A 26,717-nucleotide genomic window follows, 5' to 3' on the forward strand; every position below is an offset into this window, starting at 1 on the left:
GAGGCTCCCAAGTCAGTGTATGTGGCAATACCATTTTGTCGTTGTTGCAGAAATGTTAATGAAGCCGGTTTGTGAGGAAGCTGCCAGGGTTAAGTGGAGGCAGCAGCCCTGGGTGGGGCTGGCCTGCCGCGCGCTGCACCCCGCGGGGCAGCCGGACAGCCGGAGCCTCCTTCTCAGTGGGCCTTGGATGTGCTTCAGCACATGGGGCACGTTAGTACCAAGGACGAAGGACCCCGGCTTCTCCTGAACCAAACAACACAGCGACTTGTCAGCGCCACCAGGTGATGTGCATTCGCGGAAACTCTGAAACTTGGGTGGTGTGGACGGACCAGCAGCCGGGCCTCTGGAGGGCGGAGGTGGAAGGCCGCAGCCCATCGGGACCACAGCGGCCTGGGCCCTGCCGGCAGCAATCACGCGGTCGTTGCCGCGGAGGGCAGGAGGACCTGAGCACCTCAAGCGACCTTCCTAGAGGGCAGACGCTCCTGCAGGGAAACTGCTGGATTCCGGAAGCCCGTGGAGCCGCCGTGGGATGCCTGGAGTGCAGGGCGGCCCAGCGGAACCAGGCAGCGCGGTGCCCAGGATGGCTGCGGCTGCCTCTCGATCAGGTGGACCCCAGGCAGAAATTCTCCGCTAAAAGCCAAGACATGGCTCCATTTTCATCCCTTTATGATAATGGCAGAGGAAAATCTGGGAAAGATGCCTGCTGTCTGCAAGATTCTCCCAGAGAACCAGCAAACCCTCTCCTCACAGACCAGGAAAAAGATTCAGCCCATGACCTCGTCCCAAGGAAAAGAGGAAATTGAGCAAAACGAGTTTTTGACAATGAGACAAAACTAAAATGTGGCCCTAAATCATTAGGAAATTCAGCTTATTGTTTGAAAATGATTCAGGTCTCGAAGTAGCATAAATTAGAAGGTAAATAACTCTGTAATAAAGTGGCCCAATAAGAAGAGCTTGGTAAAGAAGCAAGGACTTAATTTAGGAAAGAGAAAAAAATGGAATGTGATAAAATGAAAATTAAATTTGAAGGAACCCACCAGAGAACACATGAGAGAAAGCATAATATGGGAGATAAAAACTAGGAAGAAAACACAGGTAGAAAAGGAAACGGAAAAGAATAGAGGAAAACAGGCAGACTCCAGGTGAAGACGATGAGCTGTAGGTGTAATCGGACTCTTAGAAAGCCACACAATAGAGCATGAATCCAGGGGGATTCCTTTAATTGAGGGGTTCATAGTTACCACACATTGAAATGACACACCTTCACCTGGGAAATGGCCCTGGGGGCTCGGCAAACAATGTATGTTAAGACTCGTGAACTGTGAAGGATAAGAAGAAAGATCATTTGAGCACTCAGGAATTAAACCCAGGAGCACTTAACCATTGAGCCACATCCCCAGTCCTTGTTTTATAAAAAAATTTGAGAAAGGGTCTTGCTAAATTGCTGAGGCTGGCCTCAAACTTGAGATCCTCCTGCCTCAGCCTCCTGAGCCACTGGGATTACAGGACTGTGCCATCATGCTGACTCCTTGGTCTTTTTGATAATAGACTTTCTAGCAGGTGCAAGGTGGGATCTCAATGTGAGTTTAATCTGCATTGACCTAATGGCTACTGATGTAGAACATCGTTTCATGAATTTATTCATCATTTGTACTCATCTTCAGTGAAATATCTAATATTTTATCCATTTTTTGATTGGGTATATTATTATAGAGACAAAATGATTCTTTGAGTTTTTGGATACAAGTCCTTTATTAGAAATATGATTTTATATTCTCTTAGTAGTTTCTCATTTCATTTTCTTAAAGGTGTTTTTGAAAGTGCCAAAATTCTCAATTTTGGTGAAGTTTAATATATCAATTTTTGTCTCAAAATTTGCTCTTATGCCATAACCCAAGGGCACAAAGATTTCTTCCTATCTTCTAAAATTGTTACCATTTCTACATTTATATTTAGGCCTATGATTCATTTGGGTTAATTTCTATGGGTTGTATGATATAAGACTCTATTTCTGCTTTTTGATGTGGATCCAATTATCCCAACCATTCTTTTTAAGAATTCGTCAGAATTATGCAGTGCTATCTTAAGGGACATATTTGAAAATCTTCAACTAATAGTTTTAGCTGTGTATAAGGTGCGTGCCTGTCATTATAGCTACTCAGGAGGCTGAGGCAGGAGGATTGCAAGTTTGAGGCCAGCCTCAGCAACTTAAGAACCTGCCTCAAAATAAAAAATAAAAAGGACTTGGTTGTAGCTCAGTAGTAAAGCATCCCTGGGTTCAAAACAGTATAAAATAAAGTTTGAGTGGGAATAAAAAGTTTTAAGTACAATTATTGCTATTAGTTTTTTATGACTAGGATTAAAATGAGTACATTTTGTTTCCTGAGATTTGGGGGTTTTTCTGCAAGATAATCAAGTACATGCTGGTGTGTTGTCTCTTGGCCACCCCTGCCCAGGGGACACCCTTTTCGTGTCACTTTCTCCAATCCTAATCCCATTGACTACTGAGCAGAGTGACAGCTTTTTTTAATTTTTCAGAATACACTCTTCCAGCGTAGTGTAACTGAGATCTGGGTTTTCAAGAGCAAGGGCTGACACCATATCCTCACATTTCTTAAACAAATTAAGGCAGTTTTCGGAAATGACATTAGAAAGTCTTACTCAAGCAACACTTCTGCCTCAGATATAATTTCTATTCACCAAACAATGTCCCCATGGTATTTATAGTCCCGAAGTCAATTACTAAGAGGTAGTAAGATCACACAGGCAGCCTCTTAGGAAGCCGAGACAGGAGGATCTCAAGTTCAAGCCCAGCTTCAGCAACTTTGCACAGCCCTGTCTCAAAATAAAAAAAAAAGAGTTAAGGATGTGCTCGGTGGTGGAGTACCCTGGGTCCCATCCCCAGTACAAAAAAAAAGAGAGAGAAAAAGAAGTCACAAACGGTCAAGAACATCTGAGGTCATTTTGCAGTGGGCTTGGGGGACATTCTCCTTTTTCCCAGGTCACAGTACCCCCTGGGGTGTGCAGGCCACACTTTGCAGAGTCTAATTCCCCACAGACAGAGACAGAGGTGGAAGAGGCCTGAGGCCTGGCAGGCATGTGGGCATGGGGGCTGCCTCCGACACTGGAGCACTGTGGGCCGATCCCCAGGAGCCCCCCACCAAGCATGTGCGTGGCTGGCAGCGTGGGACGTGGGCACTCCGCAGCAGGAGGTGGGGTCCAGAACCTCAGCGCAGCCTGTGGGGCTCCTCCAGGCCCCCGTTCCTGTCCGTCACAATCTCCTTACCAGTGAAGCGGAAGAAGGCGCAGGCTGGCAGTGGATGGTCTCCAGGGACCAGAGACACAAGGTCACGGCACAGGACACCTCGCTGAACCTGTTCATTGGTTCCAGTCACACCTGCGGGCTGCCCTGCGTGGCCGACAGTGGAATCACAGCCTTTTCACAAGATCTTTCCAGATGATTTCACTGCTACTATGTTGAACACAGACGCTTGCTTCTCCCACACGTAAGAGAAGCTGGTTCGCAACTCTGAAGTCACCAGAACTAGGCTTTTGTCTTTCCGATCATCACTCTCATGTGAGGGTTCCATTCTCACAGCTATTCATCGTCCAGGGTAGCTGCTGGAGCTCCAGCCTCTACATCTATTTTCCATGTGGTGGAAAAAGAAAGGAAAAAAGGCACAAAGACTATTGTCAGCTGTGTGACCTGCCTTAAAGTATCATTTTCTACATGTCGTTCTCCTCATGCATCTCATCAACTAGAGGTTCTATCTTTCAGCTTTATTTATGTAGACCTGACAAACTTTGTATGTATTTATGTGTATATGTAATATTTCTACACATGGAGTGAGATATTACACACACGCGCGCGTGCGCGCGTGTGTATATATATAGACTCATCTATACCTATACACATGCATCCACATAGATATGTTTGTGAAATGGTTACCACAGTCAGGCTAAAGAACCTGCCTGTCACGTTTCCTCACAGGGTCCTGGGCCAGTGTGTGCTGAGAACATTTGAGGTCTGTTCTCTTTGCAGATGTCGTACGTACAATCCAGTATCATCAACCACAGTCACTGTGCTGTAAGTTAGATCTTCAGGTTATCCATCCTGAGAAGCTGGAACTTGTACTCGGCCCATGGTCCCGCGATCAGGCTCTGGGCTTACGGGCTCTGGAAATGAAGTCGGTATCTCACAAAGTGGTCAGTGCTCCGGGGTCACCACAGCATTGTTCACTACAGCCAGGATCTGGAAACAACCTACGTGTCCATCAGTGCACAGACGCACACACATGCACAGATGTGCGCACACACGGACATACACACGCACGTGCACACAGTATGTGACTCAGTCTTACAAAGGAAAGCAACGTGGACAAACCTTCAAAACATTATGCCTGGCCCACCTGGCCAGATGCACAAGGGTGTGTTTTGCATGTCCTCACCTACAGGAGGAACCCAAGGACACCGGAGAGCAGAATGCACGTCCCAGAGCCAGCGTGAGGACACAAGATGTTGGTCTAAGAGCACAGAGTTCCTTCCAGGACCTGGATACAGAGACCCGCCTGGCTGCTCCTGCACACGGTCTAGCGCATGTTGCAAGCAGGAGGAACCCAGAGGGCAGACTGGGTGTTGTGCCAGGCGTGCACGACGCACTCAGGGCTGTAACTCACACTCTTTGCCAGTGGGAAGATCTGCCCTGAGAGCACAGTTTAGAAGGCCCAGCGCTGCTGAAGGGTCCCACCAGCCCGGTTCTCAGGAGGAACTGACCCTCTTCCTCCTGGCAGTGGGCGCCTGAGAGGGCCATGAAGAGGCTGCTTCCTGTGAACGTGGCTTCTTGCCACCTGTGCCGGTGGCCATGCCTCCTCTCACCAGAGGCCCTGCACAGTCCCTGAAGAGCACGCTTCACACGCGCCCAGTCCTCTCCCCGTCCACATGCATGACACCCTCTCTCCACGTGCCCCAGGCAGCAGGGCCTCCACTTGGTCACCTATGCCCTGCCTGCCCCCGTGCCCACCTGCCCAGTGGAACGTAGGTGCCTCTGTGGGGGCGGCATCCCCTGCCTGGCCTGGCCCCCTGCCTGGCCCCAATGCCCTCTCTGTACTGGTCCTAGATTTGCGGTTAAAATGTTTTTGTTTGTTTGTTTGTTTGTTTTTTGAGAGTGGCCACCACTCCAGCGGGGAGAGCGCTGTCTCACGTGGTTCTGATTTGGGTGTCACTGGTGGCTGTGGATGGCAGGCAGCTTTTCTTTTCTTTTCACCGATTGGATTCCTTCTTTATAAGTGTTTATTCAGATCATTTGCCTACTTTACTTTTATTAAGTTTCTCAAGTACTTTAGAGATGAATACATCAACATGTATTGACATAAATATAGATATATGAACCCTTTGCCAGATGAATAGTTGGGAATATATTTGAGGAAGGCTCTCCGGCACTGGCGGGTGGGCATTAGTGGAGCCCATGGAAGCAGCGAGGAGGGTCTGCAGGTAGTCCTATGGGTGAGCCATCTCCCACTGCTGGCTGTAAGCCCAGAGGAAGCGCAGCCAGCCCACCAAAGAAGCCCCACGCCTCCATGTCTGCCCCCGCGTGAGTCACAGTGGCCGAGTGCAGGCTGCCCAGTTGCCCATTGGTGCATAAATGGGTAGGAAAACGCGGCTCTTGAGCCACGAAGAGGAGTGGAATCCTGCCATTTGCAGCCCGTGGGTGGAACTGGAGGCCATGATGTTAAGCGAAATAAGCCAGACACAGGAAAATGAGTATTTCACATTCTCTCTCATATGCGGACGTTGGAAACGGAAACGCCGACCTGAATGAGGGATAGTGAGGAAGCTGGATGCGTGGTGGCTTGATTTAATGAGCACATACTGTGTGCAGGTGTTGAAATATTACACGGGCCACATTAACGTGTACAATTAGTCAAACGTGTACAATTTAATCGAAAATGAAAATTCAAAGTGCAAAAATGTTTTGAAATGGATAAATAAAACAGGCTCAAATTCAATCACTATGCTAAAATCTTTGTTTTATGAAATGAATTTTGCTGATAGTACCCCACTGTCTACCGCTGTCGCTCCTTTGAAAGGGGAAGTCAGACCTTGGCAGGTTTGAGAAGCCAGTCCTCCCCTTGAAAGGAGCAGACAGTTCCTGCGGAAGCCTGCTGATTCCGGAGGGGAGCATGACAAGCAGGATCTGTGGCCAGGGTTCGCCTTGGGTAGGTTTGAGGGGAAGCATCAGTATGCATGGACATTTTTTGGTGTGGCTCCGTATGATATCTTACAGACCCGTGTCGGTAGTCAGTGTAATGGCCACAATGGAAGCTCCGCAGGAAGCCCGCGGTCCTGAACGCCAGCCTCCCCCTCCTTCACGACCTCTAAGAGCTCTTCTCTCTTCCACAGACCCAGCAAACTCGGCTCCGTCCATACTGGATGGGTTTGACCATCGCAAAGCCATGGCGGGGCAGCGCGTGGAGCTGCCTTGCAAAGCGCTTGGACACCCGGAGCCAGACTACCGCTGGCTGAAGGACAACATGCCCCTGGAACTCTCCGGAAGGTTCCAGAAGACGGTGACGGGGCTGCTCATTGAGAACACTCGCCCCTCAGACTCAGGCAGCTACGTGTGCGAAGTGTCCAACCGATATGGGACTGCTAAGGTGATAGGCCGCCTGTACGTGAAACGTAAGTTGGACGGTAACTGGCAGAGCGGTGTTGGCCGCTGTGACGGGGCTCTTGTGGTCGCCCACGGCCAGCCTTTCTCCGCTGCCTTTCGTTGATCTCACCCCATCCTGCTGACATCAGCAGGAGCCCCGTTTTGCAAATGAGGAGATTGATGCTCAGAGGAAGTGTCCCGGGGTGCACAGCCTGGGTGTGAAGTCACAGCTGGCTGATGTGCCTGCCTTGAGACGGTCAGTAGGCCACAGAAGGCTGCACAGCCCAGACGACTTTGCCAGCTGCTGGGTTCAGATTGGCCAGCCCCTCTGAAAACAGGCAGGCTGTCCTGTCTTTTGGCACAGGCCATGGAAGCCAACGTAATTATTGGTGGCCTGTTTCCAGATGCTTCTTTACCTTTCTAAATGGGAGAAATATAGGACTCCAGGTTACCCGAGTACTGGGCGGGACTCAGTGTCACAGATGGTTTGGTCTTCTTCCTTAACACAGTCCAGCCCCGTGGGCGGGCTCGGTGGCCTGGTGGAACCTGTTGAGGTTGCAGGTGCTGAAGGTCCATTAGAAGCAGGGCTGTGGCCACAGAGCACATACTCTAACCTAGTCCAGCACCCTGCATTTTACTCACCAAGAACCAAATCTAAGTGAATTACCCAAGACCGCAGGACCAGCCTGGGATGCAGAGCCTGACCAGGCAGGTTCACTGACCTGCCACCATCAGGCTTCTTCGATTTTCATTCAGAGGTGAGGGAAAGAAACCGAACCCCTAGGATCTCACAGTGAAACAGGAGGCGTTTTCTTACCCCATTGCTCCTTTAGACCGAGCCTACCTGTGGAAGGGCCTCTTCAGTACCAAGTGGTGATGGCCACAGTGTCAGCGTGGACTGCCCAGCAGCACACTGGCCTAAGAGGACACATTTGAATTAAGTGTCTGAACGAGTGCCCCACAGCCCGACCCGCAGTCAGCACCAGCCATGCGTAGGTGGGGCTGGAAAGCAGAGGAAGACGAGGGGCCACAGGTCCCTGCTGCGGACAAAGAAGCTGTAGGACCAACAGTGAGGCTTTGGGAGCCAGTAAAATGACCCCACAGGCCCTAAATCTTGTTGTGTTAAAACACCTCTCCTGGCCCCTTGTGTCTGTTGAATACAGTTATATTTTAGGATAGTATCAAAGGCAGCTCAAGAAAACCTATCTGGTCTTATTTCTCATTGTTTTGCCTAAGAAACCCCAGTTCCTGCTAGATCTAACTTTTTCTCATCCCCGCAGCAAACTCTTGTGTGTCAATGGCAAACGGCAGGCTCACACTGCTCCCCCTCATGGAATATCTCATTCTCCACACCTGGGTGTCCCAACCTTCCCGTCTTCCTGGACAAGGTCGAGGTCCCTCCCCAAAGCCACCGTCCCCTCCTTTAGTGCAGACTTGCAGAGCACGGGGTCGCTCTCCGTCTCAAGACTGTCACCACCATGCACGTATCACAGGTGGTCTACACTCCGGCCGTGCTTGTCCCCGCCGTGACCCTCTGCGGCATCCAGGAGAGTGCTCAGAGGCCTCTCCTGTGCTCTTCCCCCTGTCCATCGCTCCTTCCCGGGGAGACACTGCTGCTCAGTTTTGTCTTTACTCTAGACTGACAGCATTTCCTCTTCTCTTTCAGTTCTTCTCTTTATTTTTGATGCTACCTGTATTTTTATGGCTTCGAATTCCTTCCCTCTGAAAATAAGCCCCAAACCTACATGGTTAGCCTCAGTTTCCTTCCCAGCATCCAACACATGCGTCTCCCAATTTTATGTCATGTGGGGAGCTGGCTCTTCAGAAGAACACGGCAAAAAAGCCACCTGAAGTCTCTGCTGTCTCTTCCTCCAATATGGCTTTCCCAGCTAGCACATCTTCCCCTCCCCAATGCTAGTTGTGAACCTTGGGTCTTCTTGGTGCCCTTCCTTCCCACACCCAGGTCCTGCCAAGTTGTGGAGGTGGGCTGTCCTGACGCCTTGCAGCCAGACTCAAAGTCCCTGCCTGCCCACGCTGGATCCTCAGTGTGCCTCCCTAGACACCCAGCATGCCTCCTTACTGTCCCGCTCTCTCAGTTTCGCTTGGCCAACACAGTAGGATCAATCCGTTCTCCTAAAAGTCCGTTGGACCCGGCCCTCCATGGCTCCACAGGCTTGCATGCCTTTGTAAGCTCCCTTGATTATTTTTCCAGAACTTTGAGGTCCCTAGCAATCTGTCCCAGACTGCCTTGGTAATTTGCCCATTGTTACCCTTCAAGGACCTTGTGTGGCATCTACACTGAACCAGGAACCCTTCTTTGGACATGCCCTCTTTCCATTCCAGCTGGCCTGAGATCCAGCGGGGTGAGATGAAGAGTCAGGAAGAACTGGGATGGAAAACTGTATTTTTTTTTTTTTTTTTTTTTTTTTTTTTTTTGCTGTTTCCCTGTTAAGTGGGTTTGCTTATTACTTAATCTCTCTGAGCAAACATTCCCAGATGATAATGCAAAATTCACAGAATTAAGGAAAGACTGACTTCAGTGTTGAGTGAGCAGTGTTTGGCGATCTTACGGACCATGCAAGTTTGCCCCACAAACTGCTGGTCTTTGTCTCACTGTAAGTGTAACCATTCTTGACACCTGGTAGATGCTCAGTGAACGTTTCTACATTGAATCGGGTTTTTGAAATTGAAAACAGGAATTCAGGGCTGGGAGGCTCATTTCTGCCCAAGTCAGCGAGCCTCCTCTTGAGGAAGAACTCCTACGTCATGGCCATATATCTGCCTGTCAACCTGCCTTTTGCAGCTGTGCTGCTGGCCCTGGTTAGGCCGTAGGCAGATGGGATTCACACACGTACTCGGGTCCTGTCGGTGACTAGCTCGTTGCATTGCTGATCTTTGGTTGGTGGTAAGCAGCCTCCTCACGTTGCTCAGTGAGACCGGTTTGAGCAGCACTATTCTGTTCATTACGCAAAGAAGGGAGGCCAGGAAAACAGCAGCGGGAGGCGTTTCCAAATGGAAGGGTACCCGGTGGAATGCAACAGATGTAAAATGTGGAGCCTGGGGCAGCGGCATGTCCGAATTGTCGTTGGTGTGCTTCTGGAGTGACATCCAGTGACGCTTTTCCTTTCTTTCTCTCTCTCTCGCCCAATTCTCCAGAGCCACTGAAAGCCACCATCAGTCCCAGGAAGGTCAAGAGCAGCGTGGGGAGCCAGGTTTCCTTGTCCTGCAGCGTGACAGGGACTGAGGACCAGGAGCTCTCCTGGTACCGAAATGGTGAAATCCTCAACCCTGGCAAAAATGTGAGGATCACAGGGATCAACCGCGAAAACCTTATAATGGATCACATGGTCAAAAGTGACGGGGGCGCATACCAGTGCTTTGTGCGCAAGGACGAGCTGTCCGCTCAAGACTATGTGCAGGTGGTCCTCGAAGGTCAGTGGGCTCGCTGGGGGGGCCAACAGACATGGGGCAGAGCTTGCGGTTCTCCCTCTCCAGCTGACGCTCTGCCCTGGCGGCTCACACTAGCTCAGGCACATGCGAGCGTGTCCTGGTGAGAATGGAGCTGTCCTGTGTGGAGTCGCATGGACCCCAGCAGTGTCCACTCATTCCAAGTCACTTGTCAAGATAGACACCTCAGACAGTGGCACTGACCGGCTGACTATCCGTCCTCCCCTCGAGCCGCTGGGGGCTGTTTCTCACTGGGGGATGTCAGCAGCATCTCTTCTTCTACCCCCGGTGCCGATAGCACGCCCTCCGAGTTACAACTGCAGAAATACCTCCTAGTTTGGCAAACGTCCCCTGAGGGTGGGCGCAGGGAAGGGCCTAGCCTCTTGGTGACAAGGATAAATTTGGAGACAAAGTGTAATCCAAAAACTGAATATCATGCTTCATGGGCTGAAACATGGCATCTGATGGGCATGGTTAACCCTACGCTGGGTCTACAGATTTAGATGTTCACAAATTTTGGTGGCTAGGATGTGTGCAGAACTGATGGGTGGAATTTAGTGGGTTTTATAAGGTTTCGCTACCGGCTTCTCCTAGCCAACTGCAGTGTGCTTAAATCTTATACTCATCAATCCATCAGGGAAAGAAGCCATGACAGGTAACACTATTGTCAGCCATCTGGGCACAGAGGCAATTGAACTAGCTTGTCTGTGTCTTGTTGGAAATTGTGTCTTTTGATATAATTTAAAACTCATCTGTTATCAATTGATTACAATAATGAAATGATTTTTATATAGCCCAAAGGGAGAATGAATAAAATCTATTAGTTTATGCAAGTAAGTCTAAATGGGTCTTGATGCTAAGAGAATACTTCTGTTATTGCTTTCTTCACCTTAGCTAATTTTTAAGAGGCAGCAGGCTTAGTGATGAGATGCCTGCTTTGAGTCAAGCGTTTCACTGCAGACGGTGAGGTTTTCAAAGCAGAGGTGAAATTAGCCGAACACCTGGAACGCATACTAAATGCCTGGCACTGCTTTCCCCAGAATGATTGAGTGCAGACAGTGATCAATTTGCACACAGCCAGGTCACTAATGACAATGCTCCCCAGTCCTTACTCACTATTTTTAGATTCTTTGTAGAAAAACGAGAGATTACCTATCTAGGCCTAGTTGCCTCGGCAACCATCTCGTGTGACTAAGAAAACCTAAAGAGCATATTGATAATCCATAATGATGTTGAAAGGGCTCAGGTTATCAGAGAGTGACAGCGAGAAAGATTTCAAAGACGCTCCAGTCTCACTGGGAAAATAACGTCGGCTTTCATCTCCAAAAAAGCCTGTCACTTGAACAAAAAGAGGGGCAGGGGGGACCCTGCGCGCACGCACAGATTTATTTGTCGCATGTCAGTTTCCATTCAGGGCAAGAAGCTTCATTTTATTTTCCTCTCTTCTGAGAGATGACAGTGCTAATGTAGCAAAAGGGAGCAGAAACGGAATCACAGATACACATCCCGTATCTGCTGGAGAGCCATGTCCACCCAGGGTCCCTGGGAAGCCTCCAGGTGGTCCTGCAGATGGCCACAGATTAAGATAAAAGGACACGGACTCACACCACCAAGGATGGCACAGCCCAGGGACAGGATGGAATGTCTGAGAACATTTCCCGGAGGCCAAATAAACTGGAACCTCATAATTATAAGTTCAAGAAAAACCCTGAGCTTTCCAATCAGCAAATGGAATAATGAAAGAGAATAACAGGTTCAAGTTTGGGAAATGATAACATACCAAGCGTCAGACCAACCCTCAAGCACATAAAAATGATGAACTTTGGGAGAGCAGAACTACAGGTACTTGATGAAGAAGTTCCAAAAGTGGGCAGAAAGGGGTTGACCTTTGGAAGAAGGGAAAAGGACCAGGTTATGTCTACATTGTCTCCTGAGGACACTTCCCCATGGCCCATGCAGTGCAGGGAGAAAACACTAGAGGAAATGCAAAGTGTTGGGTCTTACTGGATTCAGATGAGAGAGACAGAGTTTGGGATCCAGAACACCTGCATGCTGAGGCACCGGGGCAAAAGTTCCAGGAAAGAGGGGATAATGAGAGTCTCCAAATTCACAAATTCATCTGCTTGGAAAACTTGGTGGACAAATGAACTGCAAAAATGTGAGTGAGTGAGTGTGTGTGTGTGTGTGTGTGTGTGTGTGTGTGTGTGTGTGTGGTGGAACTCAGTCTGCCATTAAAAATAACTACATGACTAGATGTATTAAAACAGGACAAAGAGAACAACAAAAAAGAAAAACAGTATACTGGGACCAATTAACGCCAAGGCAGGTGACAGAAGCAGACCAGAGGTGGCCCCAACATTAGGGTTGGCAGATGAGGACTTCAATGCTGCTATTTAACACGTGTTCAATAATGTCAAGGAAAATATGGATATCATGAGTGAACATATAAGAAAGAACAGGGAAACGGAAACTATAAAAAGCAATGGGCGGAAATGAAGCGATTCACTGTATGTGCTTGACTGCAACGTTAGAGAAGGAGGAAGAAAGGCTCAGTGGACTGAAGGCAGGCAAACACCCGTTCCATCTGAGGCCTGGAGGAGAGCGTGCGCATTGATAGCCTGAGCTGGACAGGATCTGCCTTTCTGGAGATGGAGAATGGGAAAAACTATTAGAAGAAATAATGGCCATAATTTCCTCAAATTTGGCATAAAAAAAGTAGAGTCGCAGACCCAAGAAACTCAGGAACCCTCAAGAAAAAAGATTAAGAAAATTACATGCAGGCATGTTAGGGTTAAGCCACTGAAAACCAAAGAAAGAGAAAACCTCGTCCATCTGAGGGAGGAAAACATTACACGAAGGGAAGATCAAAAGATGAGAGGCAGCTTCTCATCTAGTGTGTGGGAGGACAGAGGGCAGTGGAGAAACAGCTTTATAGTTTCTGAGGAAAAAATCAGACTAGGCTTCTATAGCAAAATAGTCTTCAAAAATTAAGGCAGAATAAAGGTATTTCCAATAAACAAAAGTTGAAAGAAAATGACGTCAGAAAACCTGCACATTCATGGTGAATGAAGTCATCAGAGTGGGAACTCAGATCCAGAGGAATGAAGAATGTGGGAAATGAAAATAATTCTTCACGGCCTGGGCACCGGGAAGGATTTCTCAGGACACAGAAAGTGCTGAATGCCAGAGACAAAAACATCTTTGTGAAAATGAAAATGAAGTCATGGACTGAGAGAAAATATTTTAAGCACAAAAACACAAACATGTACACTATGTACCATGTGTATGTCTGACAGATACTATATTTAGTATATAGAGAATACTTGAGAAATAAATCTGATCATTGTCATCTGACATATATAAAGTATTTGCATTCCATATATATTAAAACTCCTAAAAACTGATAATGAAAAGGCAAACAAGGTAATATAAAAATGGACAAACATTCTGAGCAACACTGCAGAAAAGAAATGCATGAATAGCTAATGAGCATGTGAAAAGCAACATTGTTTCATGGTGTTTCCCAGGAAGTATGAAACCAGCATCTAAACATGAGGAAAAAGGAGGCAAACCCAATATTCCCAATTGTCTACAAAGTTATCCTTCAAAAATAAATCGAAGTTAAGAAACAAGAGATTAAAGCCTGTCCCAGTTTCCAGGAAATTAAAGAGACATGATAAATGTCATGGGTGATAACTGTTTGGAGTGGCAAGAAATAGCAATAAGGGGATTACCTTATTGGTCAGCGGGCAGAATTTCGGCAAGGAGTGTGCCCCAGATGACAGTCCAATTCCAAAGTTATATTCCCTAATTTCATGAGTTTATTTGTGGTTATGAAGCACATAGGCATGCATAAAAATATTCTTACATTTATTTGAAGCTCAAGAACAGGAAAAAGTGGCTTCTGGTTACAGACCAGGGCAGTGCTGGCCTGTGGTGGGTGGGATTGATGAAAAGGAGCCCTGGGGGATCTGGTAGGACAGGTTGAGGTTCTGACGGTTTTGTAGGTTACACAGGTGTGTGCAGTTAGCAGAACTCACTCATACACCCAAGGTGCGCGCATCTCACTCACTGTCAACATCACCTACGCTGAACAGTAACATCAGTGAAGAAGTCTTCCCTAAACAGATAAAAACACATGAGTTTCCAGTGCTCAGTACAAAAATCAGTTTAGAGAAGTTTCCAGCTGAACATTTCCTACCTAGAATGTGGAATCACGGACAATGGAGCATCCTCAGCGCTCCCATGCGTGGTGACTGGGGAGGTACCAAGAAGGACCTTCACGATGACATGATGACAACTGCTCTGTGAAACTAACGACCCGCACAACGTGCTGCATTCTCCACAAAAATGACCTTTCCATCTCATTCTGTTTTTTACTGAGGTACAGAGGATTGAGCCCAGGGGAGCTCTACTGCTGAGCTACATCCCCAGCCCTTTCTACTTTTTTAAAATTTTGAGACAGGATCTCATCAAGTGGCCCAGGCGGTCCTTGAACTTGTGATCCGATCCTCCTGTCTTAGCCGGATTTATGGGTGTGCGCCACAGTGCCTGGCTCCATTTTAATATTTTAAAGTTCTCTTTTCATATCTGATAGTAAACAACAACAATGATAATTAAAAAAACAAAAAATGTTCACAATTCAACAGCCCAAGGTCACTGGAGTACATCACTTATTAATGCATCTGGGAAACACACCCTGGAGGGACCTGCAGACCTGAGAACTAGTATGTGAGGGCTCAGGACACCAGAGAGGGCAGCAGAGAGGTGACCTACGCCAGGACTCTGCACAGCAGGCCAAACTGGCCCCAGAAGTAGACCTCGAAGTTTTGGGGTGTTGAGTGACATTTTCCTCAGGAGTTTTTAAAACAATTAACACTCATCTTTCTCTGATAGAATTGCAAGCAATTTGTTTTTTCTCTTTGCCTTTTGTTTATATAGACATGTACATATGTATATATATGTGTGTGTGTATACATATACATACATACACACACATATATATATCTTTTGTAATAAAAATTAAAAACCAGAAAAATCTATTAATCATTGTCTTTCATTTAAAAATAAATAAATTAAACAATTTAAACCAGTGGGGTTTATTGCAGGATTCATAAATCCTGTTTCATTTGATCACAATTATGTCAGAATGATTCACTTATGCCAGGGAAAAAGTACCCCAGTGTTGATTTGTTCACTGAGGCAGCTGGGCCTCCTGGAAACTCTTTCCTTTTGATTTTCATACATTTTCTTTAATGTGCATGTATCTCTTTTTCCTGTAATGGAAAGACATATAAGAAAGACATATTATTAGTACTCCCACAGAATAACAGGGAAATCATCCATATATGTGATAGAAAATAATATAATATGAAGTTGACCTTTGTTAAACATATTGGAAATTGCTATGGAAACTTCTCTAAGATTCAGATTCCAGTTGACCTGGGATCCTTCTGGCTCATGTCTATTCTCCTGGCATAATTATTTAGTAATTTCCATTTCACTTCCAAAAACATTCTAAGCTGCATAATAAATTATATGGCCACCCTACTTACAATACCTTCAGAAATACTTACTACCTGGTAGGAAAGTCCAACTTTATCTAGCTGGTGCCGATTCTCAGAGACTGCATGGGCATTAATGCTATTACTGTTTGTAATTAAAACTATACAAGATCATTCCTTGTGAGAAAATGACAATGATGAGACCATTAGACTCTGGTAGGTTTCTTTGTTCTTCTAAACAGTCCTCTGGAGAGAAATCCCCTATGACTTGAGGGAATGGACAGTAAAGCCACGGCTGGGTGTGTCCATGGCCCCAGGGGACATGCATCTTTTGAACTGGAGACTGCAGGGCGTGACTGTTTACACGAGTGTCTGGGTCACACCTGGGTTCCTTTTGTCAAGACAGTCAGGAAACACACCTGACTTGCTACTGCTGACCTGCCTGTTTCACTGGGGAGTCCCTTGTGGAGACACCCAGGCCTCTCCTGTAGTTTACCAGCCTCTGCATCTACCAACTAGGCACTGGACAGCCATGCTGGGCAGCTGTTTAACTACTTGTATGCGCCACTTCCTTCCGTAATTTGTTTTCCTGCAGATGGAACTCCCAAAATTATTTCTGCCTTTAGTGAAAAAGTGGTGAGTCCCGCGGAACCGGTGTCCCTCATGTGCAACGTGAAGGGGACACCCTTGCCCACCATCACGTGGACGCTGGACGACGACCCGATCCTCAAGGGCGGCGGCCACCGCATGAGCCAGATGATCACGTCCGAGGGGAACGTGGTCAGCTACCTGAACATCTCCAGCTCGCAGGTCCGCGACGGGGGCGTCTACCGCTGCACTGCCAACAACTCGGCCGGAGTCGTCCTGTACCAGGCTCGAATAAACGTAAGAGGTGCTTGTCAAATCAGCTCCTCGAAAAACACACGACTCATTGTAGTGGAGAAGGAGGTGTCTGCATGCGCGCCGAGCCCCGGAATGCCGGCCAGGCCCCGCCGCCTCTTCCTGCCCGCCGCCCCACTGGCGGGTTAACCGGGGATGGCATCCTGATTCCCTAGTCAGCCCCTCTCTCCTCGACTGTCCCCCGATCTGCTCTTTCCTTCCCTGGTCTATGCTCTGCATGACTTTCCTTTCTCCTCTCCTCCTGTTTCGCTGCGCTCATGCTGAGCCTCGTGTGCGTGGCATTTAACCCGCATCCATCCGTGGTCCATCTCCACCGCGTCCTTTGTAGAGAGGGCCGAGCGACCCATCAACTGCCACCAGCGCTCATGAGATGTGCGGTGTAGACGAGCTACTTTTACCGGCTAAATTGCCTTTATCTTGTAATTAAAAATACTTTCATAGAAGCAGCCAATAAGGAAAATATTTAACATTCATTCAATTCACTTGAAAGTCATACAAGAAAAAAATAATCTTTAGAAGAAAATGCCAAATGCCTGAAATTTTATTTAACGGAAAAAGATGAGCTTACATGAACATAATCTATGTGTTCTTCAGGCAGGGAGGAGCGTGACCCGTTTCCCTACATAAGACGTACCCTTAAATTATTTTCAAGAGTTTCCTCGTGTCTCCCCAGGGCCCGCAAGCATCCGACCCATGAAAAACATCACAGCGATCGCCGGGCGGGACACCTACATCCACTGTCGCGTGATCGGCTACCCGTACTACTCCATCAAGTGGTACAAGAACTCGAACCTGCTTCCTTTCAACCACCGCCAGGTGGCCTTCGAGAACAACGGGACGCTGAAGCTCTCGGACGTGCAGAAGGAGGTGGACGAGGGCGAGTACACCTGCAACGTGCTGGTCCAGCCGCAGCTCTCCACCAGCCAGAGCGTGCACGTGACCGTGAAAGGTAACCCCGCCCTCCTCGCGCCCACTCCGCGCCTGGACCTGCCCAGGCCGGCCCTCGGGAGGGGCCCTGGCGCCGTCCCCCCGGCAGGGCTCTGAGGAATGCGGGACGGTGGGCGCCTCAGATGTCCTCTTGGCTCCCGAGTCCTCGGGTTCCTGTCCTCTCCGCGAGGACTCCCGGAGGACGTGCGCGGTTAACATCGTCCCAGAACACCGTGGTTGCCTTGATTACCTGGCTGTCTGTCAGATGGTTGTAAAACATGTGTCTATCTTTTCTAAAGACTCAGAAAGTGAGTTATTTTAGAGTCTAACTAGAAGGGATATTTTGTAGGAAAGGAGAACTTTAAACCAGGCTCTCCTGTTGAGTAGGCCGAGGAGCCCCACAGAAATTCCATGGCCACCGGACCCTGGGTCTCCCTGTCGGAAGCCTTGTGCACTGCGTGGCTGGTCTGTGCGGATTCTGCTGCTCAGCCTAGTCTCCTTAGCAGTAAAGAAACTGACAAGTCCCCCAAGGACACAACGCTGTGCAGTGGCAGACCTTTGGGGGAGCCACTTCTTGCATCCCCAGCCAAATATAAAATGAAAATATTCCAACTGTGTGAATAATCTGCATAATAACAGTTCTCAAACTGTTGTTTAACAGTTCTCCACATGGGTGCAAGCAGCCTCCAGTCCCACTGAGCTGCCTGCCTGAGCAGTCTAAGCGACAAAGTTTCGCTGGGGGAATGTTTTGCCCACATGTGATTCTTAACATGATAGGCTGCGTGTTTGAAAACATTCTCTACGGCACTTCCACATGCTAACATGCTCACTGTCCAATATCACAACATCACATCCCTTAATCTCACCACAAAAGTGGCCAAATACCGGTCACCCCATCAAGTTCTTGGTGCATGGTTTCCTAAAATTGTTTCTCCTTTGAAGTTTCAGTTAGTTGTATTACTTTCTACGAACATGGTCGGTCGTGATCCTGGCAGTGAAAAGTTCACATATCGCTCTAGAAGCGGTGTATCAAATACGCATCTGCAAACCTCTAGTTTTTAGGTAGCCATTCTTTGAAGAAATAACCTGGAATTCCATGAGAAGGGTGGCTTGTGGGCTCACTGCTGAAACAGGGGCACCGTGACTTTGTTGGCACACAGTCCCTCCTCCAGGGCAGCAGAGTGCTCTGTGCTCCACCCCAGCTCATTACAAACCCATTAGAAATGACAGGAACTCCAAGGTCAAGGTCTAATAAAATGATCCCTTTTATTGTTTCTCCAAGCGTGAAACAATCCCCTCAAAACCAATTGAAGCAAGCCTGTGCCTAAACAAAGTTATTTGGTCTTGTAACCAACATATCTATGATTTTAGGAAGCAATTTAGTCAAATCATTTTGTGTTTAGAAGTTTCTTCTAAGCATCCGTTATGCATGTGAAAGTTGCCAGCTCCTTTGCAAGCATTTTCAAATAATCAAAGGCGAAAGCGCAGCGTGTCACCGCGGCCTCCGCAAACAAAACTGACTTGAACGAAGGACAGGCAAACAGAAGTCCCTCGGAGGACCTAGTGGCAGTCAGCACCAGGGAGGACCGGAGGTTTTAGGGTCACTGAGGTGATTCCTGCTAAGGCCAGGCAGTCTCACTCGCCGTTGCTTTCATGCCAACAGTGCGAATGTCAACACAGTGAGAAAGGCAGACAGCAGCCTAGTGACCTAATGAAAATGGCTTCCTTCTTGCAAACACTTCCAAGGTCTCGGGGCCTCAGAGATCAGCCAGCTAATCCAATGATGAAAATTAAGTTGATTTCTCATGCCTAACCATTCATTGTGGACAATGCATCAAATGAACTTTTCTGTGCCCAGGCCTTTGTCTGCTTTTAAGATGAATTCTTTCCAGAAAAATCGCCAGAAGTATGATTATTAGATAAATGGCTATAAATATTGTAATACTAACTTTTAAGAGACATAAATTCAACAAAGGTCATTTGAATCTTTAACATTTCTTCTTAAAATTTACCAGACCAGCATAATTCGATTTATTAGTTTTGATCCATTTAACTTAAATTAGCTCATGACTAAAAGAAGAATTTATTTGGTGTCTTTATGTGAATTTATATCACTCTTTAAATTTCCTAGATTGGCATGCATTGATTCACTTACCTTGACCTTACTGGGCGAAGTGCTAGAACTCAAAGCAACAGCTACTGTACTACCATAAAAGACAAGACCTGAGGTTCAGGGCATGTTAACCACAGAACCAGAAGGTAAAGACAGCACTGGTCTGCAGAGCAGCCTAATCCAGACACTGGGTTGCCAGCTGAGCCTTCTGTCTGTCTCTCTCCTGTGAGCTCCTCTGGTCTTTGACTTGATTCTCCAAGAGCAGCTTCTCCTCATGACAGGAGAACTGGCCCTATTGTCTCTGGACTAGCACGCCCATCAACAACCAGAAAAGAAAAGAGCTCTTCCCATCAGCGCCCTATAGGGCAGTCCTAGGCAGGGACTCTCCAGCAGTCTCCATGAGCCAGGAGTCCAAGTCTGGACCCATCCTGTGGCCCAAGCAATGGGAGCCCAGAGAGGCTGCCCCCTGCAACCCACCTTAGGGGTGGGAAAGTTCATTCATTTTAGTTATTGAAATGGGCTCAATAAAGAGCAGCCATTGAACCGGTCAGTCCCTCAGAAAACAAAACATCTTGTTAAGAATGTTCCCTAAGCTGAGCACGGTGGCACATGCCTGTAATCCCAGCAACTCAGGAGGCTGAGGCAAGAGGATCTCAAATTCAAGGACAGCCTCAGCAACTCAGTGAGATGAGACCCTGTCTCAAGTAAAAAATAAAGGACTGTGGAAATCTCAGCGGTAGAGCATTCCTGGATTCTGCCCCTTCAGTACAAAAATAAACAAACAAACAAAAAAACCTCCCCCTAAAGATACCCATCACAGGTATAAAAAGCACTATATTAGGCAACAGAGGGGCAGAGAGCAAGTGTGGCCATGAAATAACAACCAGGAAGAAAGGAGGAAGGCCTCCAGGGGCAAGCCAGTGTTGAAACCAGACAGCCTCACACACAGCGGCCACAGGCAAGAGCCAGCGCCGTCCCTGCCACCTCCCAGGAGAGCCCTGGCAGGCAGAGTAGGTTCTCCACGGAGCCCACAGAGCACAGCATGTCTGGAAGGACTTTCACAGTGGATTTGCCTTGAATCTTGGAAGGTAGAATGTGCACACAGTATTTATGTTCTGTTGGCACTTAAATACAAATTATTTTAGTGCACCTGCTTGTACAGAGGGGAGTGAGCATACCTACTTGTTAATCTTGCTTCAGGCCACGTTTTCTGTATTAAGGAGCATTTCATAAACTGCCGTATAATTGCTAGTTGTCCATTAATACTAAAGGGTATCTGCCTTTCTTTTATTTAATTTCATCTTTTCTGTGTAGACAGGTGACACTTCAGGTTCTAGAATAGAAAATTGCAGCCTGGGAGGATGAGATGGCCTGCCTGTGTCTGCCTAGAACTTACCCCTTGCCAAGTAGTAGCTTTGGGTCCTGTGTGGCTGCCCGGGTGTTCCTGTGCTCCTGGCCATGTGCCTGCGTGACCACACAAGGATGCGTGTGGTCATTTGGCTCCAGACACCATGCAATTCTTGTTTAAGATAACGTTGAACTTTCAACATGTAGTGAATCATACACCATTAACAGTGTTAGCTTTCACTCAGATGTGAGGAGGTCTAAACCAAATTGACTTCTGCACATTTAAATTTTCACTTTAAAGTGTTTTGAAATGAAATACATAAATTAAGCAGTATGCTCATGGCCAAGGTCATGGTCTATCAAGACTTTTTAAGAATTGTGATCTTTACTGTTTTCAATCATGGGATATTCTCAGGAGGGAGCTAGCTAGGCACGGCCAACTCGTGAGCATCTTGGCGCTCCCTGTGGTTGGGAGTGGGAGTCTGTCTTGCTGTCCTCTTTGGAGACGTGCATTGCATTACCTTTCCTCTTGGTGCTCAGTGGATAGTTTATTGAGACAATCGACGCCTCATGTGTTGGAAGAAAGTAGGCCCACTGGTTCCAGTCATGACGCTGCAAACTGACACCTCATCATTTTTATCTCATTTCCAAAAGTTTCCTTGGTGACACTGAATGTGTGTGTGTGTGTGTGTGTGTGTGTGTGTGTGTGTGTGTGTGCACCTGCATGGATGGTGTCTGGAAATAATACTATTTTTCAGTCTTGTCTTTCTTGATAATGGTCATGGCTCTTCTGCTTATTTTGTAGGACATGCTTAGGAATCAGAACCCCAAAGATCAATGTAACTATCATGCTAACTGTTGATAGTGGTCAAAGCTTCAACAATTCTGAAATATATTTAACTATTTAGAAGTATGAACCAGGCACTGTGGTGCATGCCTGTAATCCCAGCGGCTCGGGAGGCTGAGGCAGGAGGATTGCAAGTTCATAGCCAGCCTCCACAAAAGTGAGGCTCTAAGCAACTCAGTGAGACCCTGTCTCTAAATAAAATATAAAATAAGACTGGGGATGTGGGTCAGTGGTTGAGTGCCCCTGAGTTCTATTGCTGGTACTTTTCTGCCTTCAAACACATGGGCAGAAATGAATGTTGAAATCCCTTTTACTTCATTTCAATTTAACAAGTGGCTTTATAGCTAACACATCTGAAAGCATCTCCTTGACTAGTATAGGTCCCACACTGAACTTCAGCAGTGCCTAGCTGAGTGTTCTAATTGCTGGAGACCAACAATCCCTGGAAAGTGAATTGGCTGCTAGGTAGAGATACCACCTTCTGTTTACGTTTATATAAACTTCTTGGTTTGCACACACGTCACCCTAGTGAATGCTCACAGTGACTCTACAGTGCCGATGACACAGAATCAGAGCAACAGGGAAAGGGGAGCCGAGATGTGCCCTGTGATGCAGTCAAGGCGCCAAATTCAGAACTTTGATTCCAAAGCCAGCCCAGCGTGAGTCTTGGAAAAGCCATTCATCTAGCAGGGAGGAGGCAGGATTGGACTGAGGGGAAGGCAGCACAAAGGCCTCAGAAGGAGAGCTATTTTAAAAGTCAAAGAAAACTGTTTAAAGTAGGGGGAAGATATGGAGGGTCTAACTGAAGAGAAAGAGAGAGTTAGTCTGGAGAGATACAAGAGGAGGGGGTGCATTTGATGAGAGGCAGTCAGAAGCAGAAGCCGCCCCCAAAGGCCTGGCTTGGGGTGATGCAGAGGCTGAGACAGGTCCTGAGATGTGGGTTCTGGAAGCAGTGGTCGGCGTCTGTGGTTCACAGTTCTGGTTTCTGAATGTGGGAATTTCGAACCATGAATTTGGGGAAATTGGCTGAAATTAATTGACAGGTGGTTGAAACAATAAGTAGCCTAAGAAGCACCCAACTTTTGGAAGTTTACTGTATGGGCTTTTAAATCAGTGTTACTAGTAGATGAGATGAGATGATGGAAAAGCAAAGAACGATCACGAACACTCACTTTTGCACGTTTCCACCCCATTTCCGTGCTTGTTTTGTGGTTGTCAAGTAAACTTGTGCTAAAGAAGAACAGGATTGGCTTCCATACCAGCATTCATTGGCAGAGGACAGGGCGACAGGTGGGCATCTCCTACTCCCTCCTTGGAATACATGCATGGGCTTCAACAAACTTACTGTAAACATGCCAATACTCTGGTTAGTGTATTCGTAACACTTCCCTCTTTATTCGAAGACAGCCTTTTATCTTGCGTCCTTCAGCATGAAGAGAGAATTAAGTGTCATTGTTAGGATCCCACACTCTTCTGTCCGGGGCCCTTTGTCTTCTGCAACTGACCAGAGATGCTGTTCTGCACAGCGAGGCAGGAAGCACCCCGCTTGGGCAGAGTGTCCAGGTAGCACCTCAGGTGTGGGCGGTGCAGCAGGAAGGGAGGGCTCCGAGCAGACGCACTGACAGTGGGCTCGCCTCTGCTCCAGGTGAGCAGCTGGGATGCCACCTTCCACTGGCAGCATTCTTCAAGGACTCCTGACAACCCATGTCACCTGGTCCAGGTGACACGAACACACTGACAGGGTTCCCACACCTGCTTTCTGATGCTTGCTCATTTTCCGTCACATCCGGAGCACCGTCAGCTCCCGCTGGGTCCAGTCCCAGCTCCGCTAGGGATGAAGCTTCTCCCTCTCAGCTGCCGCCCCTTCCTCCCATCTCCTGCTCTCCCTAGAGACTGGAGCTGCTTACAATGGTGTGTCTAGAAAGTACACTGTCTCCATGTTATTTCTCTTTTTAGGTCCCTGGTTGAGGCTGAGCAGTGCTTCATGCAGAGTTCTGTGTGCTGAGGTCATTCATGTGTGGCCGTGAATAAGTCTTTTGCAGATTTTCCTTTGGAGGGAGGTACCAGGGATTGAACTCAGGGCACTCGACCGCTGAGTAACATCCCCAGCCCTGTGTTGAATTTTATTCAGGGACAGTCTCACTGAGTTGCTTAGCACCTTAGTTTTGTTGAGGCTGGCTTTGAACTCACCATCCTCCTGCCTTAGCAGCCTCCCTAGCTGCTGGGATTCCAGGTATGTGCCACTGCCTGGCTCATTTGTGCAGTTTTTATATTGATTTTTCAAAATCTATTAGGGAATGCAGCCATATAATAGACAATACAGGAGAAAAAAATTAGGTCTGAGGGCAACATCATGGCCATATGTTCCATGTATATCTGTTTGTGGTAGTTCATTATTCAAATGGGCATTTAAATTCTTTGTCAGTTTAATATCCTAATGTGGTGAAAGGCGGCTGGGAAGTGGGAACTTTCACTCTTCCTTCTTTCTGAGCTATGCATGAATGGACTCCTGCTCCGATGTGGTCAGAGGCCTGCATTTGCTCCTCCCTGGGAGCTGGCCACCAAAGTCAGAGGAGGTGCCCCTTGGAACACAGTCACACCCTTCCCTTCAGATGGGTTTGTCCTGGAGGTAGACCCACTTATCATTCTTCTTCTATTCTAGAAAATTCTTTAAGGCTGCCCTTGATTAAATGTTTTATTAAAAAATCTCTCCAATTGGTTTCCCCTAGAAAGGGAAATCCTATGTGTAGGACTCGGTGTAATGTCAAAGAACATAATTCAATATTATTGCACTTGCTCAACATGGAAAACAGAGAATTGTGTAGACACAAGAAAGGAAGAAAGCAAGCCAAGAAAATTACTAACACTTTCCCTGCCTACCCCATAATTCATCTTGTTGCAAATACATATACATATGTGCACCCCAAATATACACATGCACACAGACAGACCAACGAAACCCTCTGGTAGTGCTGGTGATAATGTCCTGATAATGATATTCTAAATCAGATGAAACAACTCTCAATTATTCAAAATCGTGCAGGAGAATATTTTATATGGATTGTACAAAACACAAGCAATGCATAAGAGCAACAGAGTTTTGTAGTTTATACATGTGTATGGTATAATAATATTTACATCTATTAGTTATGATATAAGCATATATTCATGGATAAATAAAAACGCACATTATAAAATACATGGGTACGTGTCACATCCACGTGTAGAGAGACAAGGAAGTACAGCAGCCTGAGCTTGGGTCTGTGTAGGCGGATGATGGGTCTTAGACGCAGGGCTGTGGCTGAGCTTGGAGCTCGTGGAGACCCGTCTCCAAGCTGTGGCTCTGCGCCTGGACTGTCTGTAGTTTGGGGCTCTGCAGTGCTGCTCCGTGCTCGGAGCCCGCTGTGTTTCTAAATGGCCGTGCCCATCAGACACGGGTGCAGATCTGCCTTCCCCAGGGCCACCCCGTTTTCCCTGCCTGGCGGCCCTCTGCTCCTTTGTCCCCCTGGAAGCTGCCCCGTGTGTGACAGGGAGCCTCTGTCATGCTGGTGGGCCACATGCAACAGAGCCGAGCAGCTGGTGTTCTTCGTGAAGATGCGGAGGTGTGTGTCGACTCTGGGCACAGCTGGTGTCTCTGTGGCACACAGAGATGCCCTCCATTCTGAGGAGAGCGCCTCCTTGAGGAGACCATTCCTCCCAGGAGCCCTGACTGGCTTCATGAACAACACCTCGGACAGGGCTGTCCACTGGTGGGCTGGGATTTTTGTTTTGTTTTGTCAACTTTGGGTTTAAACCACACATTCCATCAGTCTACACAAAGGGTCTGGTTTTGTTTAATTTTTGTCTAGTTTTCTTCAAAAACTTTCAACTCTGGCCTCGCTTTTCCCGTATGTGGATTTTATTCATTTTAAATCCATGCTCCGTGTCTCCATTTAGATATACAGGTATGGATATGGATATATGTATTTAAAAACACAGAAAGAAAACACTCAGCTCCCGGCCCCTGCCCTGGCTCTTTGGCTGGTTGGCTCTTTGGCATGGAAAGCCGTGATGTGGTCTGCGGGAGACTCAGAGCAGTCCAGGACCAGAAGTAGAATGGACAGGTCACCAATCTAGCCTACCTGCCTGGTGATTGTGTGACCATTCTCCAAAGACCCCGTGCCAGTGTACCCACCCACTAGCCACGCAGGACAGGTCCTGGTTCCCGCATGCTCGCCCGTCAGTGACCACTGGGATCTGCCCTTCCAACATGGCAGACCTAACTGGCATGAAGGAGTACTCCACCTTTCCTGTTCTTCTTCCGCTGCGGTGGTTGAGTGGCACGTGTCCAGCATTCCCGGTCTCTGCGGCATTTGAGCAGCCGCCTGTGCCTCCCCTGTGCCCCTCTGCCTGCCCTTGCCGTGCCTTCCGCTTCACCCCCATTCTTTAATATAGATATGGACCTCTGGTCGTGGAGAAAGTTCGTGAGCATCTTTGTCTCTTAACTTTGTCCCTTAACTTTGTCCGTGGTCGTCTTCGCTGGGGTCTTGGCTGAAAAGCTTCTGCATGCATGAAGGCGTCTTCCTGCCTCTCTTCTGTGTTTTCTCTTTATGTTTCTGCTGTACATTGACGTCTTCAGTCCACATTATGCTGGTGGACACAGTGGAGGTGGGCATGGAATTTCTCTTTCTCCATATGTTGAGCCATGTTTCCAAACACTACCTGTTAAATAGCACGTGCGTTCCTCTCCTTGCTCTATCCCAAGGTACCATGATTGTTTTAGTTGGTTTCACATCATTGTGACCAATATGCCCAACCAAAAAAAAACCTTAGAGGAGAAAAGTTTACTTTGGCTCACAGTTCCAGGTTCAGTCCTTGTTGACCAACTCCATTGCCCTGGGCCCAAGGCGAGGCAGGACATCGTGGCAGGAGAGCATGGCAGAGGGAAATAATAGTGGCTAGAATGTGGAGAGATCTCTCTCCAGGGACAAAACGAAAACCCCA

At 47.6% G+C, this 26,717-nt stretch overlaps 1 protein-coding gene across 1 annotated transcript in view; it reads left to right on the plus strand.

Annotated features, from left to right (window-relative positions):
* DSCAM (DS cell adhesion molecule) overlaps positions 1-26,717 on the plus strand; it is a 738,606-nt gene that overhangs the window by 450,402 nt on the left and 261,487 nt on the right. The window contains exons 5-8 of the mRNA XM_079155833.1: positions 6,400-6,678; positions 9,806-10,081; positions 16,196-16,492; positions 17,174-17,449. Of these exons, the coding sequence (XP_079011959.1) occupies positions 6,400-6,678; positions 9,806-10,081; positions 16,196-16,492; positions 17,174-17,449 (1,128 nt within the window). The remainder of the gene's footprint in view (positions 1-6,399; positions 6,679-9,805; positions 10,082-16,195; positions 16,493-17,173; positions 17,450-26,717) is intronic.

Source organism: Sciurus vulgaris, assembly GCF_902686455.1.
Source record: "Sciurus vulgaris genome assembly, chromosome: 10".
NCBI lineage: Eukaryota > Metazoa > Chordata > Mammalia > Rodentia > Sciuridae > Sciurus > Sciurus vulgaris.